This window comes from Neopelma chrysocephalum, unplaced genomic scaffold (genome assembly GCF_003984885.1).
Source record: "Neopelma chrysocephalum unplaced genomic scaffold, ASM398488v2 Primary Assembly neopelma1_116, whole genome shotgun sequence".
NCBI classification, from domain to species: Eukaryota; Metazoa; Chordata; class Aves; order Passeriformes; family Pipridae; genus Neopelma; species Neopelma chrysocephalum.
The window spans coordinates 307,976-330,594 of NW_020897778.1; the positions used below are offsets into that span (position 1 = coordinate 307,976).

General features: G+C 49.5%; 1 protein-coding gene across 3 annotated transcripts in view; it reads left to right on the forward strand.

Moving 5' to 3' along the window:
- The window catches only part of LOC113974043 (T-box-containing protein TBX6L), a 22,912-nt gene extending 335 nt beyond the window's left edge, over nucleotides 1-22,577 (forward strand). The window contains exons 2-13 of one of the 3 annotated variants that reach the window (XR_003536418.1): nucleotides 3,955-4,099; nucleotides 5,080-5,182; nucleotides 5,622-5,786; nucleotides 5,999-6,145; nucleotides 6,653-6,723; nucleotides 7,848-7,939; nucleotides 8,263-8,455; nucleotides 8,669-9,786; nucleotides 13,555-13,753; nucleotides 13,935-13,976; nucleotides 20,053-22,240; nucleotides 22,385-22,577. Coding sequence is in view for 1 of the 3 variants with exons in the window: in XM_027696841.1 (XP_027552642.1) it covers nucleotides 3,955-4,099; nucleotides 5,080-5,182; nucleotides 5,622-5,786; nucleotides 5,999-6,145; nucleotides 6,653-6,723; nucleotides 7,848-7,939; nucleotides 8,263-8,455; nucleotides 8,669-9,095 (1,343 nt within the window). In the remaining 2 variants the exon portion in view is untranslated. Of the gene's footprint in view, nucleotides 1-3,954; nucleotides 4,100-5,079; nucleotides 5,183-5,621; nucleotides 5,787-5,998; nucleotides 6,146-6,652; nucleotides 6,724-7,847; nucleotides 7,940-8,262; nucleotides 8,456-8,668; nucleotides 12,192-13,554; nucleotides 13,754-13,934; nucleotides 13,977-14,507; nucleotides 14,579-20,052; nucleotides 22,241-22,384 lie in introns of those variants that run through there. The other 2 variants (XR_003536419.1, XM_027696841.1) reach the window with 2 other exon arrangements.
- The last annotated feature ends 42 nt before the right edge of the window (nucleotides 22,578-22,619 follow it).

Here is a 22,619-nt window from a genome sequence, read left to right on the forward strand (position 1 = left end):
CTCCCTTATCCACACGCGCTTGTGCCATGTGATCCTTCACTGAGGACTGGAGGTGTTATTTGTGTATTGTCTGCAAAGTACTGAGTTCTTAGGGTTGAAGGCCAGGGAACGCTTGGAAATATTTGTTCTACTTGTAATAATAGTTCTGATACCAACCATTTGGTTTTTCTTTTTTTTTTTCCCCTCTGCCCTTTGAGATTATAAACCACAAGCAGGCATAGCCCACCTCTTCCAGGCTCATGCCCAACACACAGGATTTTTCTGGTTTCCTTAGGCTTTTGTTACGTTTTCCTTCATCAGTCCATCCCATAACATGCTGTTTATCTCTCCTGTGTGGGGCATGATTAGATTGGGCACAATGGCTGATATGCATTGGGAAACTAATGTGTCCAGAGGCAGCATTTGTCACTGTAACTGAACCCCAAATTTACTCTAGGGTTTTACTGCACATCAGAAGGAAACAGATATTTGCCTGTTTTAGGGTTGTGCAGGTCATAATACACATTAGAAGTGACTGGGCATTCTCAGCTTCCTTTTTCTTCCTCTGCATTCATAAGCAAAATACCTGTGCAGTGACTCAGTTAATTTCCACCATCCTGCTCTTTGGGGTTTTTGCAGTCCCTGCTGTGTTGATCTGATTCATACTGATTTCTGCCACTTCTAAAGAATTTTGGGTTGAAAAACGAAAGAGCAACAATGAAAAGATATAGACTGTATTATGGTATTTCATCATGTGAAGATTCCACCTATTGCAGAAGTCACCTCATTTTCTTACTGAGTTGCTTCTGGTGTATGACCAGAAGCAGAAATATTCCCTAGGGCAGAAATATTCCAGGTGATGGCTGGGTGCATCTCAGAGATGAAGCCATTGCATTTGTAGAAACACCGTACTTTTGTTATTGCCAAAAAACCTTCTGGTTCTGAGAAATGAGGTTCCCTCTGGAGGGTCGGAGTGTTTCTGCTGACATTTAGAAGGTCAGAAAAGTTGGGATTTTTTTGATTGTTGGCAAGATTAATTTCTTAAGAAGCTTTATACATTGGCGTGCATTCCTTCCTCTGGACACTGAATAGCTTGGAAGATAACAGCAACAAATGTAACAATAACTGATTTTAGTGAAGGTAAGAAGCATATCTTTTGCCTTGTTGGACTTTTCCTGGTATTGCAAACCCTATCCCATACATTTTGGAAAGGCTGCAACAGATTTTCTGACATCATAACATTGTCTCTCTAACTGACAATTAATTGAAGGATTGCTTTAGGTGAGGGAATTGTACTCCAGCATCTCCTATCCAAAAAGCTTCCTTCTCCCTTCAAGAATTACTGAATTGTCTCTCATTTCTCTTTCTTTCCATCCCCAAGATAGGAAAAAGGTATGTACAGCTTATTCTAGATACAGAAACTGTAGGACAAGCTGCTTCTATTGGTATATGGACTTTCAAACCAAGCCCAGGCTAGATTGAAGATACCTGAATTTTCAGTGCCTTTATCATCCCATCTTTCTTCCTTTTCAACCTCATCTAGGCATAATGAATATGTTTTAAAATGTGCCACATCCTGTGTTACCAAAACAATGATAATCATAATGGTTTTTAAAAAGCTTAGAATTAGAATTCTTGGAGAATGTTCAAATCTCTTTCAAATAATACTTAAAAACTAAGTTACACAGAAGAGGAAATCATAGAAGTGCAGGTCTAACAAGTTCCATTCAGTGCTTGGACACCCTGCCCGAACCTCTCTGTGCTGTAATTCCAGCACACAGGCAACTTTGGAAGAGGGTTGTGTGCCTGAGTCTTGGCATTAGTTACACAGGCACAAATTAGGAGGGACTTGGAAGTGCCTTTGTAGCCAGCCTTTGACTCTGCAAACAAAATCCAAAGTGGGTCCTACAAATAGATCCACGGCCGCAGGATCCCGCTGGAGCCAACAGCGCACGGCTGCGGCTCTGTGGATCCGTTCCCAAACTCACACCACTGCTGGGGTCCAGATCCTCATGCAGACTGTTAATGTTCTGTTTTTCAGCCTCAAACTGTGCACACAAAACCTGCATGGTGAAAGGCATTAACCACATCTTAAAATCTTTGCTGCAGCGTTTATTGTCCCTGTCTCCTGCAGCATCACACTCCTGCAGGTGTGTTGTGGACTCATCTTAGTAAAAAACAGGTTATAACATCTGCCTTTGATTTTTAATTCAGTGTTGAACTTCTTTCACTTCAGTTCCTCTCTACTTCATTGGAAGTCTCCCCTCAATAAGGACCCCTGAGATCTATCTTGTTGTAGTCTCATTTAATGGCATTGGAATTTGCTTACAGAAATGTTAATTCTAAAATTCATTTGGGGAAGGAGCGAGCATCTGTCTAGCTAATCAAAATCTGTTTGCATGTATTTGTGACTGGATGGCTCCTGTGGGAAATCAGCCCAATTTTATTGTAACTCCTTTTGATACACGTGCTGCACTGAGCTACCGAACGCATCGTCTCATGGCAGCTTTCATGTCTTTGCAAGAGGATATGGTGGAAGCTTTAGTAAGAAGATGTTAACAGGCTAATCTTAGTGAGCAAACTAGGTGTCACTTCTTGGCCAGTTCATTAATGTTGGATCAAAGCAGGAAAAAGGGTAGAGGATTTTTTTTTTTTTTAAGTGCCTGAAGACCTTTACAAACTGATAAAATTACATTTAAATGTTTTTTTACTTCTTAGTACTGAAGGAAGAAGCCCTTAGACTCACATTGGGTTGTTTTGGTAGAAAGATGTCCCTTTATAAAAAAGCTAATTTCTCTGGAAATAGTTGTCTACCTTTTGTGAATATTCTTTTGAAGACATTACTCAGAAAAGCTGTAACAAGGCGAAAATTCCCCTTTCTTCTGCTATGCTCTGAGTAACATCTGAACAGGCTGAGAGGCAGAAAAATCTCCCTTGTAAACAAATAGCTGTGCCTGGCTGCTAATGCATCACCCTGTGAGATGTCCTGCTGGCTCTGAGCTGGGGACAGCACTGCTGCCGTGGGTGCCCTGCCAAGCAAGCAAATCCATCCCTCTGTCAGACCCCAGGGCAGTGTTAGTAAAGCCCTGCTGGGCATGAAATCAGCCCACCAGCACTACACCCGGTCACGTTTAACCTAAAGTGAAACTGGGCTTTTCAGTATGGCAGCAGCAAACTTGCCTGCCTTACAGTATTGTTAAGAGCAACTATGGAGGTTTTTAAAGGAGGTGTTTAATCCAAACAGCTCTATAGAAGTGGTTGGTACCATCAACATCAAGGATGGTTCCCCCCAGAATAGTTTCCCTTTCCTCTTCCCCAGGACCACCTTTGGTCCTCTGCCTCCAACAGAAACTGCAGGCACGACAGGCAGCTCCTCTGATGTGCCAGGGTGTGTTACTGAACATCCTCCACTCCCATCACAGGCTCCTCAGTGGTTCCCATCTCCAAGTCCTGTTCAGACCAGCCATCCTCTTTTCAGAATATTCCACAGGCTCTGTCACCTCCTTTTCTTACCTTCACTTACATTTAGGAGTCCCGTCTCTCTCATCTTTGTGTTCTGGAGGGATTTTTCACTTCTGCTACCACCTACCTGTTGTTTTTCCCCACTACCCACTGGTGCAATTACAATCTTTACAATCCTTTCAGCTTTTGTTGTATTCTCTTGGTAAAAGTGTTTTGTGTAACACTGATCATACCAGAATGGTGGATTGTGGCTACTGCCAGTAAGAGTTTTGTAAAAATGTAATTTAGGTTGTGTTGGTACAACACACAAATCTTTACAAAAGAAGCTACCAGCTGAAACCAAACCTGTTGGAAAAGGCGCTGAGCCTATTAAGTAACAAAAATCCTTTGAAGAAAAATGACAGATTTTAAGAGGTTTGTTGTGGCACAGAGTTCCCACTCCCACAGCAGGAGGGGCTGTGCCATGTTGGTTCCCTCCTGCCTGTCTGAAGTCACCATCTTCTCTCTCTCTAGACTTGAAAGTGCCATGTGAGGCCCTTCCTTCCCCCAGCCTGGAGCCCTGTGCACAGAGCTCCATTGTGGTCACCCTCGAGGACAAGGGTCTCTGGATGAAGTTTCATCAGATTGGAACCGAGATGATCATCACCAAATCCGGCAGGTGAGGGGTGCAGGACAGCTGCCCACCCTACACCTCTTCTGAGCTGTTGTAAAAATCTCCAACATGCTCATTTTTTGAATGGTGGTCCTTAAACTGGTTTTGTTGCCAATTATGCACATCTCCCTGATCCTGGCAGGAGAATTGCACTTTCAGGATGTCATAGAAGTCCAAGCTGTGAAGTGCAAAAGGGGCTGATGTGCTGAGAAAACCTCTGTACCCTTATCTCACACTTAACACTGGTGTTCTTCCTGTCAGCTCGAGGTTGCTCTGTAAAATGCCCTGGGCTTCCTTTGCCTGGGTCACAGGCAGCAGCAGTTGAGCAGTAAATGCCTAGGCTTGAGTCTTTTGCAGACAAGAACATGGTGTAGACTTACAACGATCTGTGCGGGCAGAGTACTCTAATGTATAAATGAGTCATGTATTGTGGAGCTTGCAGGGAAAGAATATGGAATTGTGAAATTGTAATGTATTATGTCAAAGCTGCTGTGAGCTGAAATAATCCCTTTGGGTAGGGAGGTAGGTGTCAAAGCTTTTCTGCAGAGTCAGAAGTTAAAAGTAGTGGCAGGGAGTACGGGAACAGAAAGCCGGATGTGCTCTAAGATGAGAGCACGTTTTCTACCCACGCTCAGAAATGCTCTAATCCATCCTCCAAGTCTGTGAGAGCTGCAGCAGGCAAGGAACTACGTACAGACTCCAAATAGTTCCTTTTAAGTTTCCCACTGTTGTGTTACAGGAATTGGAAGAACAGAGGCAGTAAGTGTCAGGCTGTCAGTGAGTGCTGCCCTGTTAGTGCCTATCCCACCTAAACCCACAGGACCAGACAGTCCATCATTAAGATGGACAAATGGTCAATAGCTGGATGGAGAAATACTGCTGCAAGCACTTTGCCAGTAGTTGGTAAACATGGCATGCTGCTTGATCATTAATATCCACTTTATAGAGAAATCTTTTTGTACTCTTATTTTTCATTTCTCCTTCAGACGAATGTTTCCACAATGCAAAATCAAAGTCTCTGGCTTAATCCCGTATGCCAAGTACCTCATGCTGGTAGATTTTGTGCCAATGGATAACTTCAGGTACAAGGTAAGTACTTTAAATTACAGAATTTATGCTGTCCTTTCATCTTTGTTTGAAATAGATTAATCTTTATGCTTCACTGGCCATGGTGATAAATAAATTCTCTTTGGACAAAGTTCAGAAGTAATTGGTGGATTTTATACCTCTCTGGAGTTATTTGTCAGTTTTGCTTGGGGAGCAGCTGGAAGGGTTACAAATTTCATTGTAAGCAGTACAGTTTTAATCATGATTAACACCAGAGTTCTCTGACAGCCATTGGGAGAAAGGGTGGAAAAATGAGGCCTAAACTTGGAGCCGATTTGGTAACACAATCATGGCTCATAAGAGAGAATCTGCTGCTTGTGCTCCAAAGGCAGGCACCAAATTGACAGTGAAGCAAAGTTGCTGGGCTTTCCTGTACTGAAAGCAGGGTTTTTTTAAGCTCCTGGTTTCTGTCCCTTCACAGTGGAATAAAGATCAGTGGGAAGTTGCTGGGAAAGCAGAGCCCCAGCTCCCTTGTCGCACCTACGTTCACCCAGATTCCCCAGCTCCTGGCAGCCACTGGATGAAAGAACCCGTCTCCTTCCAAAAACTGAAGCTCACCAACAACACTCTGGATCAACATGGGCATGTAGGTCGTGCTGTGCTCTTTTGGAATTCATGAGTGTTGTAGAAAATAAGCAAGATTTGTGAGAAATTAGATCATGTGACAGCGAAAACATATCCAAGTGCCCTTTCTTCCTCCCTCAGCCCAGCCCTTGTGCCCTCTTAGGGAGGGCTTTAGTCTGTGTGTTGGCAGTGTTTGCCCATAGAAACCTTGTCCTTTGTCTGTCCCTGTGCCAGATCATCCTGCACTCCATGCACCGTTACAAGCCACGCTTCCACATTGTGCAGGCAGACGACCTCTTCAGTGTCCGCTGGAGCATCTTCCAGGTCTTCAGCTTCCCTGAGACTGTCTTCACTTCTGTCACTGCCTACCAGAATGAGCAGGTACAGTGTGCAAGCACTGCTTTTGGACATGGTGCTAAATAATGTCTTCAAAACTCTTGTAGAGGAAGTGTCTCCTTCCAGTCTGCTCACCCGGGCACCTGTGATGGACAGTGGGAAGAAACAGGCACATTATGGTTTCTGTGGAAAACATCCTCTCTGTGATGAGTCATGCACCTTAATGGCATTGAGTGCGCTGTCAGTGACACACAGAACTCCAAAAGCAGTAAAAAGTATGGGCAAAAGCCCAGATATAGATACTGACCCTGTATGTTTCTCTAGTCAGATGAATCCCACCCAAATCCCTGCTGACCCTGGCAAAGTCACTTCTCTGTGTGTGTCAGTTCCTGATCAATAAAGAGACTTGCTGGGAGAGCTCAGATAGCATGGCAAGGGCATGTCCAAAACCCTTAGAAAAACTGTGAAGATAAATACTGAGGTGCAGGTCTTGAAACAGTGAAAAACCCCACCAGTCACTTTGATACTGAATTTTATTGCTTTTATTTTAAGATTACGAAGCTCAAGATTGACAACAATCCCTTTGCTAAAGGTTTCCGTGAACATGGGAAGAACACTCGAAGGTAAACTGCTTTTTCATCTTAATTTATTTATAACTGGAGTTCACTTGTGAATCTTACCCAAGGCCTTTGAGCAAAACTCTACCAGCCAGCCCTGCTGCATTGTGCACACTGCATTTCCCTGTATCTGGGAATGATGTCCCCCTGTGCAGCCTCCTCCCAAGAGACTTGGAGAGTGGGAGGTGATAATTCCCACAGAAATGTAGGAGGTGTGAGAAATTTGAGACCTACATTCCCTTACAAGCTGGAGCTAGACTGGAGTCTGACATGTGAATAGGAGTGATAACAGGAGTCCACAGCAGATCATTTGGACTCGTGGAGATCAGGTTGATTCTGACATTTGGAGGCTCCCTTGTCTCCTTTTTCTGTGGGTGGAAAAACATCTCTTCCAACAGGAGATTTTGTCTGCAAGATGGATACCAATACCAGTGAGATGATCTGCCTGGTCTTAAGGCAGCCAGTGGATGAGATGAAAAAAAGCTTAAGTTGCAACCATAGACTGGCAATAGAGAAGGAAAAAAATGGGTTTTTTCCAAGCAGAAAATGTTACAAAAATATCTGAGAATTTGTTTTGTGTTATTTTATGCCTGAAAAAAATCTCATTTCCTGATGAAAAAGGGCCAAAACTGACTCTATTTTACTTAAACTTTAGAAATGTCATGGATTTTCTTTCTCCTCCTAGTAGCATCATTTCTGACTAAGCTTAAACTCATTTTCCATTTAGGAAAGAGCTGCTTTCAAACAACAGACCCACCCTGCTATACACATACCTGTGTGCATAGTGTGTATCCAACATCAGGCTACACTTACAAAGTCAGTGCCAAAATCTCTGGTGCTGAGTTTCCAAGCTGATCGTGCCTTTTGTACAGATATGAAGCAGGAGCCCCTTTCCTGATTTATCCCTGGTATCACAGGCAAGGGCTTTCCCTGGAAGCACACAGCAATGGCAGGCACATGGCTAACCCTGGAATTTGGCCCCTGAGGGGCTGGTAGGAGAGGTGTATGGCACAGAATGTTAGAGATTCATCCCATCTTTTTGTCTTGCGGAGCTTGTCCAGCATCCCCACCTGTTTCTCTAGGCAAAAAGCTGACATCCAGGCTTGCCCCCATGTCTTGTTTCTTTCCAGGGAAGGACGAGCAAAATGCCAGAAGCCCAGTCCAGCCAAGAGCCAGAAGAGGAAGCTGCCTGAGGAAAAGGAGCATGGTGCCGAGGAACGTGGTAATATTGGTCACAACAAACCCAGAGAATGCTATTCAAAAAGTTCTTTAAGCTCTTATCATTCCTTGCTCCAGCTCACAGTGCTGCTTGCAGTAGCACAGCTAAGAACAGAGGACAGGGTAGGACTGACCCACCAGTATCCGGACAAAAAAGAGCTGGAAAGGGCTATTCCCTTAGGACAGAAGGTCTGCAGGAGAGGTGTTAGTGCATTTCCTGCCACCATCCCGTGATTAACACAACTGCCAATAGACCATTCTGAACTTTGTCTCTCTCTTCCCCCTTCTCATTCCTTTCCACTCTTTCTTTTCCCTGCTGTGAGTCAGATTTTGAGGAGGATGAGAATGTAGATGTGAAGGAAGAGAGTAACCCCGTGGTGGTCAGCAGTGGATATCCCTTCTGGGGCTCGGAGCAGAATGGCAGCCAGGCCTTCCCTGCGGCATCGCCGGTGCCTGCGGAGCAGAGGGAGGGTCTGGCCAGAGAGCAGCAAGTGCCAACGCCATCCTACCAGACATATCGGTGAGTCCTACCTTCTGGTCCAAAGGTTTTTCTTTGGGAGTGAAAGTGAGGCCTGTACAAAAATCCACGCTTAACAGTATGATAAGGAGCAGGCAAGGGAGGGAGGGCATGCTGAGAGCTTGCCCTGCCTTTCCCCAGGGGATCTGTGTGGGTTTTCTGTGGTTTTCTGCTGCGGTAGGTTTGACTCGCTGTTCTCTCTGCCCCGCGGCTCAGGTTCCACGAAGCCGGGGACAGCCAGCACCTTCCCACCCGCGATGCCACGGCCCTGAATGATTTCCGGGCAAGGTGCCACGCCTTGGATCTCGCCACGGTGCCTGAGCACGACTCCAAACAGCTCCCAGAGGGCTTCACCAACCTGCCTCCGCTCCCCCCGCCTCTGCCTCCTCCCCAGGACTACACGGGAGTGGTGAACATGGCTCTAGACTCTGTTGGGAAACCCGGGGCCCGAGCGCCCGTGTACAGTCCCTATGGCACCGAGCAGGGCCTGGGGCAGTGGGTGGTGCCTCCCCACAGCCAGTACAGGGCAATGAGCTACTCGGCCTTCTCCACGGAGTACAACACACAGGGCGCTCCGGGACATGCCCACGGGACCATGGCGGAGTGGAGCCAGTACCCTCTGTTCCCCTACGCCTGCTGGTGAACGGGGAGGACCCTTCCCAGTGAAAAAACTGTAAATGAGATCAGATTTGCTCTGGACTTCTGGAGCCTCGCCTGCACTAGGCAGAGGTATTGCTGCAAGCAGTAGAATGGGACACCTTCACTTCCTTGTCTCCTTGCACAACAACCCTCACCGTGTTTCACAAACAGTGGCTAAACTGGTGGCTGCCCCAGCTGTGTCACTGTGGATCAGGCAGAATAAATGTCCTGCAGTGTCTTTTTTCCCAGCAGGAGTAGGAAACCACAAGATCTCCAAGGGCAGTAGTTAAAGAGCTGCTGAACTTGCAGTCACAGGCTGTTTGCACCTCGTATTTGGCAGTTTCCAAAATCCCTTCCTCTCGGGACTTGAGGCAAGGAGATGGGGCTAAGGAGTTTCAGTAAGCCATCTAGGTGGCACAAAAGCTGTAGACAATATTGCAAAGACAAGTGAAACAAGCAATCCTGCTGACCTTTAAGCAGGTTCCTCAGTTAGTATAGTCAAACTAAAGCTAGAGTCTTGCCTTTCTTCCAGCAGCAGAAGAGAGTAAAATGCACAGCAAGGAGTGTCTGGAGCATAGCAGTGGGTCACGCAGGCAGGGAAGAGTTTGTTCCATGCAGGAGAAGCAGCAGGAAGGCTGTGTGTTGTGTCTGCAGGTCCCTGTGCCCATCCCTCCTCTGTCAGCCCTAGATTCAAGGTCAGTGAAATGCTCTTCTTTCTGCAGAGGTGGAGGGAGGTTGTTCCTGGAATGTGCAGAGCTGCTCTGGGGATTCCAAGGTTGTCAGAAGCAGGGCCATGAACAGCAGTGCTGTTCTTTAACTCCAACATCTTTCTTTAGAGTGAAAGGAAATCTGCTGTGAGCTTCTTCCTTCTCTCACACCCTGCCACCCCTGGAGAATATAATTTATAGTTGTGGTTCCTGTGCTACGCTCTGTGTGTGAAGTCGTCCCAGCACTATTTGGGAGTTTATAGGGATCAGCTTCCATGTTTAGTTACCAGAGTGGTTCCACCTCCCTCCTCTCTGGTCCCAGCCTGAGCAGGAGCCTGCATGTGCCATGCAAGGAGGGTTTCCTTTCATCTTCCTGTTAGAAGGGGGAAGCCTCCCTGTTTGCCTAAGTGGCAAATGGCCCTGGCAATGGGGTCTTCAGTGAGACAGGCTCTTTGCTTCTCAGGGAGGGTAGACATGTTTCTAGGTGTTATTTAGGGAATGTTTTCTTGTCACACTAATAGCTGCTCTGTGGCCTGTAGCCATCAGTAGGCAGAGAGATGTATCATTTAGCCTGTGTGCCAGATTGTTTTCTCTGTGTGTGTAGCAAGATGTTGTTTATGAGCAGATCTGGGCAGGTTTGTGCCCAGTGCATCAGGATTGGTGTGCAGGTACACTGGGAAAGGCTGTGTGCTGATCTGTTGGGATACCAGGTCAGCACTGTGCATCTGCATAGCATAGAGATGTGGAGCCATGTTTGTTATTGTTAAAATTACTTTGAAAAGTAGCCCTATAAATTTGTGGACTCAGTTACAATGACTACTTCCTTATTTAAATTGTGTATTGCTAACTGTGTTTGTACCACAAACTGTGTTATGATACGTGCAGAGCAGCCAAGTACTTCCCCTGGGCTTCCCAGGCTTTGAGGATGTGCAGCATTGAAATAAAGGTCAGACTTCACCACAGTACATGAACATAATGCCCTGTGAGCCTCCCCTCTGATGGCACCCTGGCCAGTAGTGATTTGTACTTGCTGTGCATGACACACAAGTGGATGTGAGCGACTCACTAAACAGAAATCTGGTTGGAGAAGAAACTGTGGAGGAGGTTGTTTTTAACCCAGAATATTGTGATTTCCCGCTGTCCAAATGCCAGCTGCATGAAGGCAGGTCAGCTGTAAAAGGCTGACCTCTGTGGATGAGAGAAATAGTCTGTCTCTGACCATTAGTAGCTGATTTTGCCAGCACTGTTTGTCACATCTTGGAAATGCGATGAGAATAATGGCTGGGGAGTCGAGTGGGTGCCTTGAGCCCCATGTGCAGGGACCCTGGGGGTACTTTGTGCATGGCAGTCCTCCTGGCACCCACCGGGATCACTGCCAGTGCCTTGCCAAGAAAAGAGAAAGAATACATCCCCCCCATGGGCTACCTGGTTAGATCTGTTCCTTTTTCTTTGTAGCTGGGATGTGTTTCGCTGTCACAGGGTGCTAATGAGGATGAAAAACATACTGTGGTGAGTGTAAGTAACTGAGGAGAACTGGGCAGCATTGGGAAACTCCTGTGCAAATACGAGTGCACTGTTCTTCCTTTCAAACCTTCAGAGTAGCATTGCAGGTGCTGCTGCCCCATGGGCCTGTCGGTAGAGCTGGTGTTTGGCACAGCTCTGCACTGGGGTGAAAGACTCAGCCTTGTGCCTAGGACAAGCCATTAATTACTCATCAGCCTTCTGTTGCAACAGGACCACTTGCCCTTCTTCAGTGAATCATCCAGCCTATTAGAAAAGTACCTTTACTTTCTTGCTCTCCTGTCTGGTGAGAGACTGCAGCTCTGGCTGGTTTGTGAAGCCTTTGGAGATTTTGCCCGTAGGTGTGTGCTCTGGACTCTGCTCCCACCTCCTCCCTCTGCAGTTCCCACTGTCTTGTTTTCTTCAGCTGTGGCATTTAAAAGTCTGTGTGAGCTCGACTGAAAACACTGTTTTTGCACGCATGTGACATAATGTAATGCCTCTGACAGCTTCAATAAAGGGAAATGAGACATGTGGAAGGCAGGCCATTAAGAGTAATAAAATAAACTCAAAAGTGCGGGTTTGTGCATCTTTCTCAAGCACACCAGTGGCTCTGCTTTAGTCATGTTACCTGGGGCCAGTTTGTACATGCATGACACATGCTGTTGATCTCAGGGTTCATTGTTCTCTGCAGCGTGTTCAGTGAGCCTCAGGTTATCTGCTCGCACTGCTAGATGTGACTCAGGCTCTTGCACCAATTCTTTGCAGCAAATTGTTTATTTTCTCTGTATTTTCTGCTCCTCTCCCACAGAGGAATTACATAAGGACAAGGGCAAACGGAGTATAAATGGGATCTAGGTAAATTTCCTATGGGAAATAAAGATCTTAATTTATTTTGGTTTCTCCTACTGGTTTTTGCAGCCTTAAGCCTTGCCTGACACTTCTTCAATGCAGATGGGAATGGCAGAAAAATGCTTTCTTGCCAACACTGCAGTTCTTCTGCAGGCAGCTGCAGGCTTGGGAGAGGCACCTGTTTCCCTGCAGCTCAGCAAAGTGCCCCACACCTCTCTAGAGACATGGAGAGTCCTCCCAGGGGTGCAGGGTCTCCGGTCTCAGCTGGCTCAGGATGTGGCCTCTGCAGAAGCAGCTACCAGCTGGTTTCACTAAAGCTTATCTCGTTTCCAGGTGCTGCAGGGACAGAGATGTGCTCAGCTGGTGCAAACCAAACTGTCTGGTGCCCTCAGCTGAGCCTCCTGGCCCGGCTGAGCCCGGGGCAGCACTGCTCTCTGGCACCTTCGGTGGCACCCGGTGTCCTCCCGTGTGTGGTGCGGGTCTGCCTGTCCCCGCAGGGCTCAGTGGGGGCCCAGGGAGGCTCCTTGCCCACGGACAGGCACGAGGAGATCCCGCAGAGCAGCGTTTCCATGCCGAGATGGGCTGGGGCTCTTGAATCGCCTTGTGCTGGACAGCCAGGCTGAGCCGGACTCCTCACTTGCTTCGGTGTGGGGTGTCTGTCATTTGGTGCTCCGTGAGCCTCCCCAGAGGGCTCCTGTGTGCATTTACTTGGTCAGGGCATGTACTGGATCACTTTAAGCAAATCCAAGCAAGAGGCGCAAACCCCCTTCCAGGAATAACAACATTCTTCAAGTCAAATGGGTTTTTATTGCAGAGCTTAAAAGCCACTTAATTCCCGAGCCCCAGGTCGGGATCCATGGGGAGCCTCGTAGCAGGGGGGATGCAGCATTTGGCCGGCAGCAGCAAACAGCAGCCGTCACCCGCCGTGCGGGGCCGGGCCGGCACAGAGCCACATCCCCCCTGCCCGCCCCTCCTCCGCTCATCAGCGGCCAAATGTGCCGTGCAGGTGTCTCCGCTTACCTGCTCACCCGCCCGCAGCCTCCCCTTGCTCGGTGAACGGCCAAGAGCAAAGAGGGAGGGGTAAAACTGTGCAGGGCCAACTGGGGAAGGGAGGACAAAGGGTTTTCCCGGGAGCGTGGGGAGGGCTGGTGCGCCCTGTCCCCCTCAGCTGCCCTGGGCGCTGCCGGCTGAGCTCCAGCCGTGCTCAGAGGCACGACCTTGCTGCGGTTTTGCCGTGGCTGTAGGGAAGCCTGTCCCTGCCTGTCTCCAGGGCTCGGCTGTCCCCTCCCTGGGCCATGGGAAGCAGCCGCTAGCCTGGCTCCCGGCCGCTCCAGGTGAGCTGCTTTTGCTGTCGTGCCTTGCAGAGCTGTAGTGAGGTTTAAATGTGGCTTCTGATCATTACAGCAAATCTGAGCAGGAGGAACCCTGGGAGAGGTAACGCAGCTCACAGGACACAGCGAAGGAAGTCGGGAAGGTGTTTCTCCCCCGCAGCACTCGACGTGTACTTCCCAGAGCAAACACTGAAGCGTTCTTGAGACCTGGGCCTGAGCAGTGGTGTCAGACGAAATTTTAACCAAGGGTGAAGCAACCCTTCAGCGCAGGGGTGAGAAGAGGTGCTGCAGCTGTGCTGAGCGGTGTTGCTGCCCAGCTTAGTTTAGTGTTATTCCTTTTTTGTTTTTCCAAGTCGTGTGAGTTTGTTTTATGGCCTGAAGTAGTTTGCTGTGAGGTGCTGGGTTGCCTCTGACACTTCTCTAATACTTCATTTTTTTTCTTTGAACGTGCAGGTGTACAACTACAGTGTTCCTGCCCAGACAGCACCCTGCTTGGTGAGTGTAATGGATGGATTTAATTTCCATCTCTTACTGTTCTTTGGGGACATGCTGAGATTTTTATTTCTTCCTCTTCTATTTTTACTGAAGAGGGTAAATTATGTGCCCCCATAAAGGAGAGTGGGAGTGGGCAGCCAGCAATACAGGACAGGCACTCCATCAATTACACAGCCAGGCATAAAGCACTGCTCACTTTTGGTATCTCTGCCTCTCTTTGTACAAATAAGACTGTACATGTAAAACAGCAGCTGTTCACGGGAGAGACTTCCTGTGTGCTGGCTCTGGCACTCCAGCTCCCATCTGTGGGGTCATAAAGCACCAGCACCTGGGATCTCTGTAACATCCTTGCTGGGAGTTGGTGCATTAAGGGTAGATCTGCGTGGAAGTGCTGGTGCAGAGTAGACAGGGATGAGTCAGGCCTGATTCCTGTCACACAGCGGGGTCTGTCCCCATGCTGGCTGTGTTCGTGCTGAGCAGCCAGTCCTCTGCTCGCCCACAATCTGGTTTGGGTGCTGCTTTTCCATCTAGGAAGGACTCGGTAGAGACAGAGCTCTCTGGAGCAGCTCGGGCACCACCCTGCAGCAGTCGGGTGAAGGGGGAAATGGGAATTGCTGTGCTAAGTTTAAGTCAGCCCTCGTGCATCCCTGGGGGTACCCCTGGTTATTGTTCTCCCGGGATAAAAGCAGTGAACCATCGAGCAGTGGAGGGGATATGATCAAAATCGCTCTGTTTGCCAAAGGGATGTGCTGAGCATTGCACTGACATGGGCTGAATGACACTAATGCACTCCCTGTAGAGCCCCTGGGGGCACAAGGGCATTTTGAAAACCATGGATGAGAAAGTGAGGCCAGAACCGCGGGTTTTCTGCTCAGCAGGCTGGGCTGGCTGTCCGCGTGGAGCCATAGGAGTCATGCCGCATGTTTCTCATCCTGCCCGTATGGCTGTTAATGGCCCTGTCCTGCCTCCATCCTCAGGGACTAATTGCCTCACACTTGAGCAAATGTGCTCGGTGTTTGAAAGGAGTCTATCGATTTGTGCGTATTCCTGAAAGGCTCAGAGGGCCCTGTTCCCTTTGAAGTGTAAAAGCATCTGTCTGTCTCTGCTTCTCCAGCAGTCTCCTGCTCCATTTGCATCTCCGCTCGGCTCGCAGGGGCCGCCCAGGAATCCATCCCTGGCCCCATGCCGCGCTCTGGTTTCGGCTGCTGAGAGGGTTCCCTGCCATGAGGAGATGGGACTTGGAGACAAAGGTGCAAAGCTTCAGTCTAGGGAGGGGTTTGAGCCCAGCTTGCAGCTGAGGGTGCTCAGGATGGAGCTGTTTCTGGAGGCCAGTTTCCAGGACTCTAGACTGGGAATGCTCTCCTTGTGCCTTTATCTGTGGTGGGTGTGTTGATTAGGAAGGGGAGGAAATAGCCCCTGGCTTCTTCCCACCATGGTACTTCCCATGCCAGACAGCAGTGGTTGGTTAAAGAAGTAAGGTCAGACTTGGGCTGCTTTGGATAAACCATCATCTGGGAGGTGAACTGTGCAGGAGTGACCAGAACCAGGGATGGTTCTCTGATGTGCATTTGAACAAATACAATTGAAATGCAGCCAAGTCCCTGCTCTATGTGTGGACAATTTGGCCTGTGATTCTCCCCATCCCACCTCCCTGGACGATGGGACTGGCCCTGGATGGGCTGCTTGTCCTCAACGGGGCATTTTCATGTAGGCACAACCTTAACAGAGGTGACTGTATTTCTGGAGCCAGGACTAACAGCTCTGTCACTCCTTGGTTATCCCTGGGATGGTGGTGAGAGGACAGTACAGATAACTCCAGCCTGGAATTGCAGGGGCTGCCTGTAGCCACTGCCATCCAGCACCTCCCAGATGGTGCGTTGGGTTTCCTATTTCAAGGGGGCCTCAGCAGAGCAGCCGTGGCACCTCACTGCTGGAGGCAGTAAATGGGCTCCCATCTGGTTTTAATGATCAGTAGCACTTCAGTGCTTGTTTATTCCCATGTTTTATGCTTGAGCAATAAAATACTGCTTCAGTTTGTTCAATCCATCCTGGTGCTGGATGGAGATGAGTTCACAGCCTCTGACAAAGAGGTCCCAGCAGTACACAGGATGTTAGCCTTTTTTTCAGACAGCTGGGCAGAATCAAATGATGCAGTGGCTTTTAAAATACAAACACCAGTGGACAGTATAGAAGGCAGGGCACACCTGTGCCTAGCAAAGAAATCTTTTCCTTGGATTAAAGCTGGAACTGTCTGTCCTTCTGCCCTCCATGGGGCAGCACAGATGGGAAGGCCGAATGAAGTCAGTCCCAACTTTAAAGCAGGTACTTGAGGAAATTTTAGTCCCAAAGGGCTGCCCATGGAGATCACTGAGCTGCAGCTGTAGCCCTCCCACCACAACACTGAAATGGTGCTGGAGGTGTCAGAAGTGCTGGCAGGGTCCCATCTCGCCGTGGGCACACAGCAGCTCTGTGGCAGGTTACCAGACAGCACCGCCGTGCTCGGGGCAGCTACGGGGGGACTGGAAGTTGTACAGAATTCTATGGGGTCAATACAGTCTAATGTTAATTTAATCAAAGGGGGAAACTGTTTGTAAGGGGCTGTGGGGCTTTCTGATGTTGCTCCTTCTCCCCAGCACACTCATGTTACCTGACCAGCATGTCAGGAGTGGAGAGCCCGTCTGCCGGCAGCTCTTGTGCTCCAAAGGGATCATCATCCAAAGGGACGGGCAGTAACACTTTGCAGTCTCTGTCAGTTGGTATCTGGGGATCCTGAATCGTTTTTGCAAACATAAGTTAAGCTTTTCAGCACGTCTGAATGCTACTGTCCTGCAGGGTAGGTGGGGACACCAAGATAAAGAGATTAAAGACAGTAAATCAAAGGGGAGAAATGGGCTCTTTGTCTCCCTTCTGACTTTAATGGAGACCTAGAAACCTTTTGCTTTCCCTTCTAACACTTGTCTTATACCCTAATGGTGGAGAAACAGTCTCCTCCACTTTATTTCCCAACAGGATGGTCCTTGGAGGGTCTTTAGCTCTTACCTCTAAAGAGCATTGATTTTCAACAGTGACCCTTTTTCCCAACTGTTTGTCAAGGCTTGGAGCTGTAGGTGGCGACTAAAGAGAGAAGGATTTTAACAAACTAATTAACCCCCCTCCAAGTCATTCAGGGTCTGTTCCCTTGGTGCCACTGGTGTTGCACTTGTGCTAATTTCCCCTGGAAGGGTCTAATATAGAGGGAGCGATTAAAGGAAGCTTTTCTTGGGCTGCTTTTAGGCAGCAGGAAGAGGGAAGGTGGCAGCTGCTGCTCCTTTTGGTTATTGTTGTCCCCAGTGTTGTCCACCTGGCCCTACTGGAGCCAGGGCCCAGCTCCCTGCTCCAGGTACACTTGGAGTGCACCACTGAGGTCAGCTGGGCCCCAACAACATGGGAAGCAAAACAGTCCCTCAAATCCCACCAGGTACCCTCCGAAATGGGGCTCCACGTTACACCAAATGTGTCCCCCCAGCTTTCCAAACAAACACGGGGTGTCAGTGTGGAGGGAAGGGTCTTTCACAGAGCCGAGTGGGTTTTGCCATGTTTTGCCATCGTGGTGTTGGAGGAGCTGCTGCTCCTCCCGTGAGCCTGGCTGGCTTTCAACTGCAAATGAAGCAAATGGCAAAGCTTTGGCAAAGGGCCTCCCTGGTCTCTGCTCTGGTCCAGCCTCTTGGCCCTTGACTCCCACTGATGGTGTAAAAGCTCCTGGAGTCAGTGCAGAGCTGTGTCGTGATGCCCTGGAAAGAGGAAATTATGATCCCTATGGAAGCTTCTGTCAGCCTTGTGCCACTGGAGCCAAATGGGGCTCTGAGTGATGGGAAACAAGCCAAGCCAGGCATCAGGGCACCATGCTCATCCTCACACTGCTCCCAGCTCAAAAGAAGGGACAGTGAGGAGAAATAATGCTGTGATTCCTGGGATGTGGGGCTGGGACAGCTTGTGAGCTGTGGCACAAACTCCTTGAGTCCAGACTATAAAGTACTTCACAGGGCTGTCCCAATTGCCTGGCCTATTAGTTTTATGGAGGGGTGCATTGTAAGGATGCAGTTGATCTCCTTTTGCCACGGTAATGAAAATGTAACCGCAGTGAGGAGAGACACTCTGGCAGGGAGGCAGCAGGAGCCCGTGTTTGTGTGTTGGGGTCACCTCCCGGGGTCCCCGGGCATCTGTCAGTTCTGGCTGCCACACGTGGGTCCATTTTGGCAAGGAGATCCTTTGCCCCTTGGCCCAGCCAGGGGTTCCTCCCCGTCCCCCCCGCCCCCCGGTCCCGCCCGGAGCGGAGGAGGAGGATGGAGCTGGGCGGCTGCACAGGCAGGGGCACAGTGCCACCCAGTGACTGCGTGTGACCTGCGAGGGGACAGCTGGGGCAGCCTGCACCGGGTTTACTGCAAAGGTGCTGAGGGCCTGGAAGGGGCAGCGAGGGCACCCCAAGGTGGTGGAGAATATGGGAAAAGCCAGGAGACCATCTGTGTTGTTGCTCTGTGGTTACAGTGCACAAGGGGTGAAGCTCTGGTGCTGTCTCGGCGTGTCTGGACTGAGGGCTTCGCGTGACTCGTCTTGCTCAGGTGCTGACAGAGGCTGAGTGTTGGGCAAGTTGGGGCTGAAGCAGCTCACGTTTTGGGAGGGACCTTGGCAGCAAAACAAGGGGAGGAGGAGGAGGTTACCTGGGATGAGCTGCTTGCTGTGGGGAGGATGTGTCTTTGCATTGGGAAGCACAAGATATGTCCAGTCCCAGAGAGAAGAGGCTGTCACAGGGGCTGCCTCAGAGCCACTCAGCCTCTGCCAGGCTGGGGCTGGACCGGAAGGGACCCCTTGTGCCAAGGTGTCTTGGACGTGAGGTGACAGCCACATGTGGTGGATTTCTGACTTGCACCCTGAGGTTAATGCAGGACTTTTCCTCATTTCTGCCCAAACCCTGCCTACATTCCTTGCTGGGTCAAGCCCTGTGTCTTGTTCCCAGGCTATAGCAAGCATCAACAGGCAGCTCGAATGGTGGGGGAGAGGGAAAGGAGCCAGGTACAGTGGGGTGCGGTGTCAGCAGCTCCTGAGGTGGCTCCCTGCAGTAAATTGCTGCCCCAGCAATGCCCTGACATGTTTCCAGCAGGGACTGTCTCTTGAAGGAGGCACAGATTGTGGCTCTATTTTGGGTGATGACTGCAGAGCCCACAGAGCATTTGGCAGCAGGGAGGGGTGTTAAATCAGCCTGTCCTTCTCCAGGTACATCATCTCCTCCCCTCCATTTTCCATAGCTGTTCCAATGCAGTGCTGCCCCTGGGCTGCAGGACTGCAGTGTGTGGCTGAAATCAGGGCACTGCAGCGTGGGAGGCATGAGCCCTGCACGCCTGATGCATGGAAGTCCCACATCTTTACTGCCCTGCCAAGGACTGTGCACACTTTCTGTTCCTAGGCTGCTCTCCAATGTGTCTTTATTTTTGTATGTTTAAATTTAGGCCAGTGTTGATCCCAGAGACACCACTGTGGAGATCTGTGGGCGTTCATTGCTGTACAGCACAAAGCCTTGCTAGAAATCCAGCACTCTGTCCCACCAGCTGGAGAGCTGTTTCCATCCCAGCACCCACCTCTGCCTCAATCAGATGGTCACTAAGTGATGGTGAAGGTGGATCACTCAGCCTTGTACAGGCAGGAGCTGCTACTGAGTACTGGGAGTAACCTTTTCATCACTACTGGGATACATCCTGCAGCTTGGGATGATTTTGGCTGGAGATTTCCAGCGCTGCTGCGTGTCCTGCATGCAGTGCTCAGACCTGTGTTATAGCCCATTCAGCAGAATCCCAGACCGGAGCCAATTTTAGCCTTCCTGTTTCAGACTCCTGCTGAAGTATCCCACATTCAGGCCAAGGTGCTATTTCTTGCAGGGAAATTATCTTTGTTAATTTTAGGTCTAGTTCTCCAAAGTGCCGAGTAGGCACAGCTATTCCAAGTAGTCGGGCACAGCGGGAGGTGTTCGATCTTCACGGGATGTGGCTCTTTCTTACACAAGGAAGGCCAAGCCTGATGAATTACGTTTCTTTTGTGCCTGCAGAGCGTGAGGCTGATGCTCAGCAGGAATCCAGTCCAGTGCTGTGTATCCATCCTCACAGCAGACTTTGAGCCAAGTCACCAGCTGCGATACCTGGAAAGAGAAAAGCTGTTTCTCTTCAAGGTCAGTGGATTAATGGTATCACTGGTCACAAGATGAGGGCAAAAAAGAGATGGTGTAAGATTACAGAAATGGATTCAGAATGTAGAAGTCCCCATGAGAGCCCCTGAACTACCTCATAGTCCAGATCAAATTAGTGAAGTAACAGAATGCACTAAAAAACTATGGGATTACAGTCTAGAAATACAGAGTGCCATTACTTCACAGTAATGAAAAATGGGCAAGTTTGATTTTCTTGTATTTTTTATGACAAGTTAAGGGTAGCAACAGTGGCTGGGTTTGTCACTTCTGTCAGGAGCATCCCTGGAGGTCTCCAGCTTGGCTGCTGAATGGTGGTGGGCTGAAAACGAGTCGAGTGCCAAGAGTTTCAAACCGACTCCTGTTGTTCACTTCTGTCAGTCCCTTCTGTCTGTTCAAAACAGCATCCACTCCTCACTCGCCTCTGCCCCCAAGTCAGTTGGGTCTCAGGTGCAGGGCAAGCTGGGGGAAGGCAAAGCAGCACACCCAGCGCTGCCCTTCTGCCCCTGCCACCATCTGAGAGCCCAGCGAGAGCTGCTCTTGCTCCAGGGTCTGGAGAGGATTCAGTGGATAGTGCAGACTGGGAATCACAGTGCGGCGCAGGGGGTTAACAGTCCCTGGGATCCACCCTGTCCCTTGTGCTTTAGTGATACATTTCTAGACCAAAAGCAAGTGACGGATTTTTCAGCGCTGACTTTCAGCTGCCCTTGTTGGACCAGCCAGGACGCACAAAGCAGGAGCCAGTTCCCTGCGGATACCCCAGATTTAGCTCTGATCCCAATTGTCTGGTGCGCCAGCGGCGGGTTAGACTAATAACTCGTGCAGGGAGGGTTCTAGTTACAAAATGCCCGGAATGAAGTAAGCAGGTGCTGGGAAGGTTATCTGAGGGGAGCACTGTGTTAATTCCCTATCCCTCGCTCCCCGTGCCTACCTTGGAAGCAGCGTGGATGGTGTCTTCCACAGGTGAGGCTGCACCTGGCACATGAAGGGTGCACTGAGCAGGGGCAGTAGCTCAGCTTTAGCTCCCAAGGGTTGTGCCAGTCTGGAGCAGCAGGGATGGGTCCAAGTCACAGTGGTGGGTGCTGGATTCCCAGGCTGCTCCCATGGTGGGCAGCTGGAGCAGTGTGTGGATAACCAGACCCAAGGTGGGCACACACCAATCTGTGTTAATGAGTCACAGTAATTGGTGCAACTTTGGCTCTAGGCAAGCTTGTAGGGCTTGGATTTTGGAGCAGGAGGCTCACTCTGGGACAGCTGTGATGTTTTCTTTCCCTGTGCCTGCCTGTCCTGCTTGGACACGTGGTCCTGCTGCAGGGGGGCTCAGCTGTTTGCACAGCAACTGCCAGTTCACAGCTCGGGGTATGGAGGTTTCCTGAAATTGGAACTGCTTTACCTTGCCCCGCTGAGCTGTGACTGGTGGTCCAACAGCTGCTACGGGAGCAGCTGACCTGCCCTCTAAAAAAAAGGCAGAGGGGACAATGAAGGGGATAGAAACTGCTACAGCTGCTCTAAGGTGAGCTGTCCCTGCTGGTGAGTGTGGACCTGAAGAGCTTTCGTATGTGCACAATCTACACTGTGAAAAATCATGTAAAAAAACTACAAGGAACTGTGTTCTGCTGTGGCTGCATTTTATCTGAGTGTATTTAGGTGTATTTCCTACTGGTGTTAAGCTCCAACAGACACACCTCTGGGTATGTCCTAGAGAGGTGTTTGTCACTCATTTAAAAGGTTTTATTTCTAAACCAGTGTGATGACAAACTGATGAACCCAACTCATCCCAGCCAGCTGGCACAGAAAAATTAAGGCTTATACTGCCTGTTGTAGGACTGACCTAACTAAACTAGTTCAGATTTGCACTGGTGAGAGCCTGGATACAGGTAAGCCAGAAATACACCCAGGTGCAGTTACTGCTTGTTTCTCGTTACCTTTGACTTTCGGCTGAGCACACTTGGCTGTTGCTGGAGCTTTCGGTGGCTGCTGTGCTGGGCACTCCTGGTACAAATCCCCCATCCCAGCTGCAGCGAGGGGAGGGCTGTGCCAGCCAGTGGAGAAGGTGAGTGTTCAGAGCAGTGAATCCCAGGCACCTCCACTCCCCGGGGTGTCAGAGAAGCCTGGGTGGTACCAGAACAGAACCAAGCCCTGGCACACCCTGCACTGGGAGGGGTGTGCAGCACCTGCCTTCATCGGCACCTCGCAGGGCACCCACGTTGTGATCCAGTGTGCAGGAAGCAGATCACGGAGGGAAGAGCAGAAACACTTGGGTTTGCCACATAAAGCAAAAGATGCCATGAGAAGCAGCCACAGCAACAGGCCAACACTGCCAGCTTTTGCCAGGAAGCCAAATGCACACAAAGCAGCTTGAAACAGGATTATCAATCCCACTGCGTGTACCTGACCTGTTCTTGCTTGTGTCATTACAACACAACTGTTTT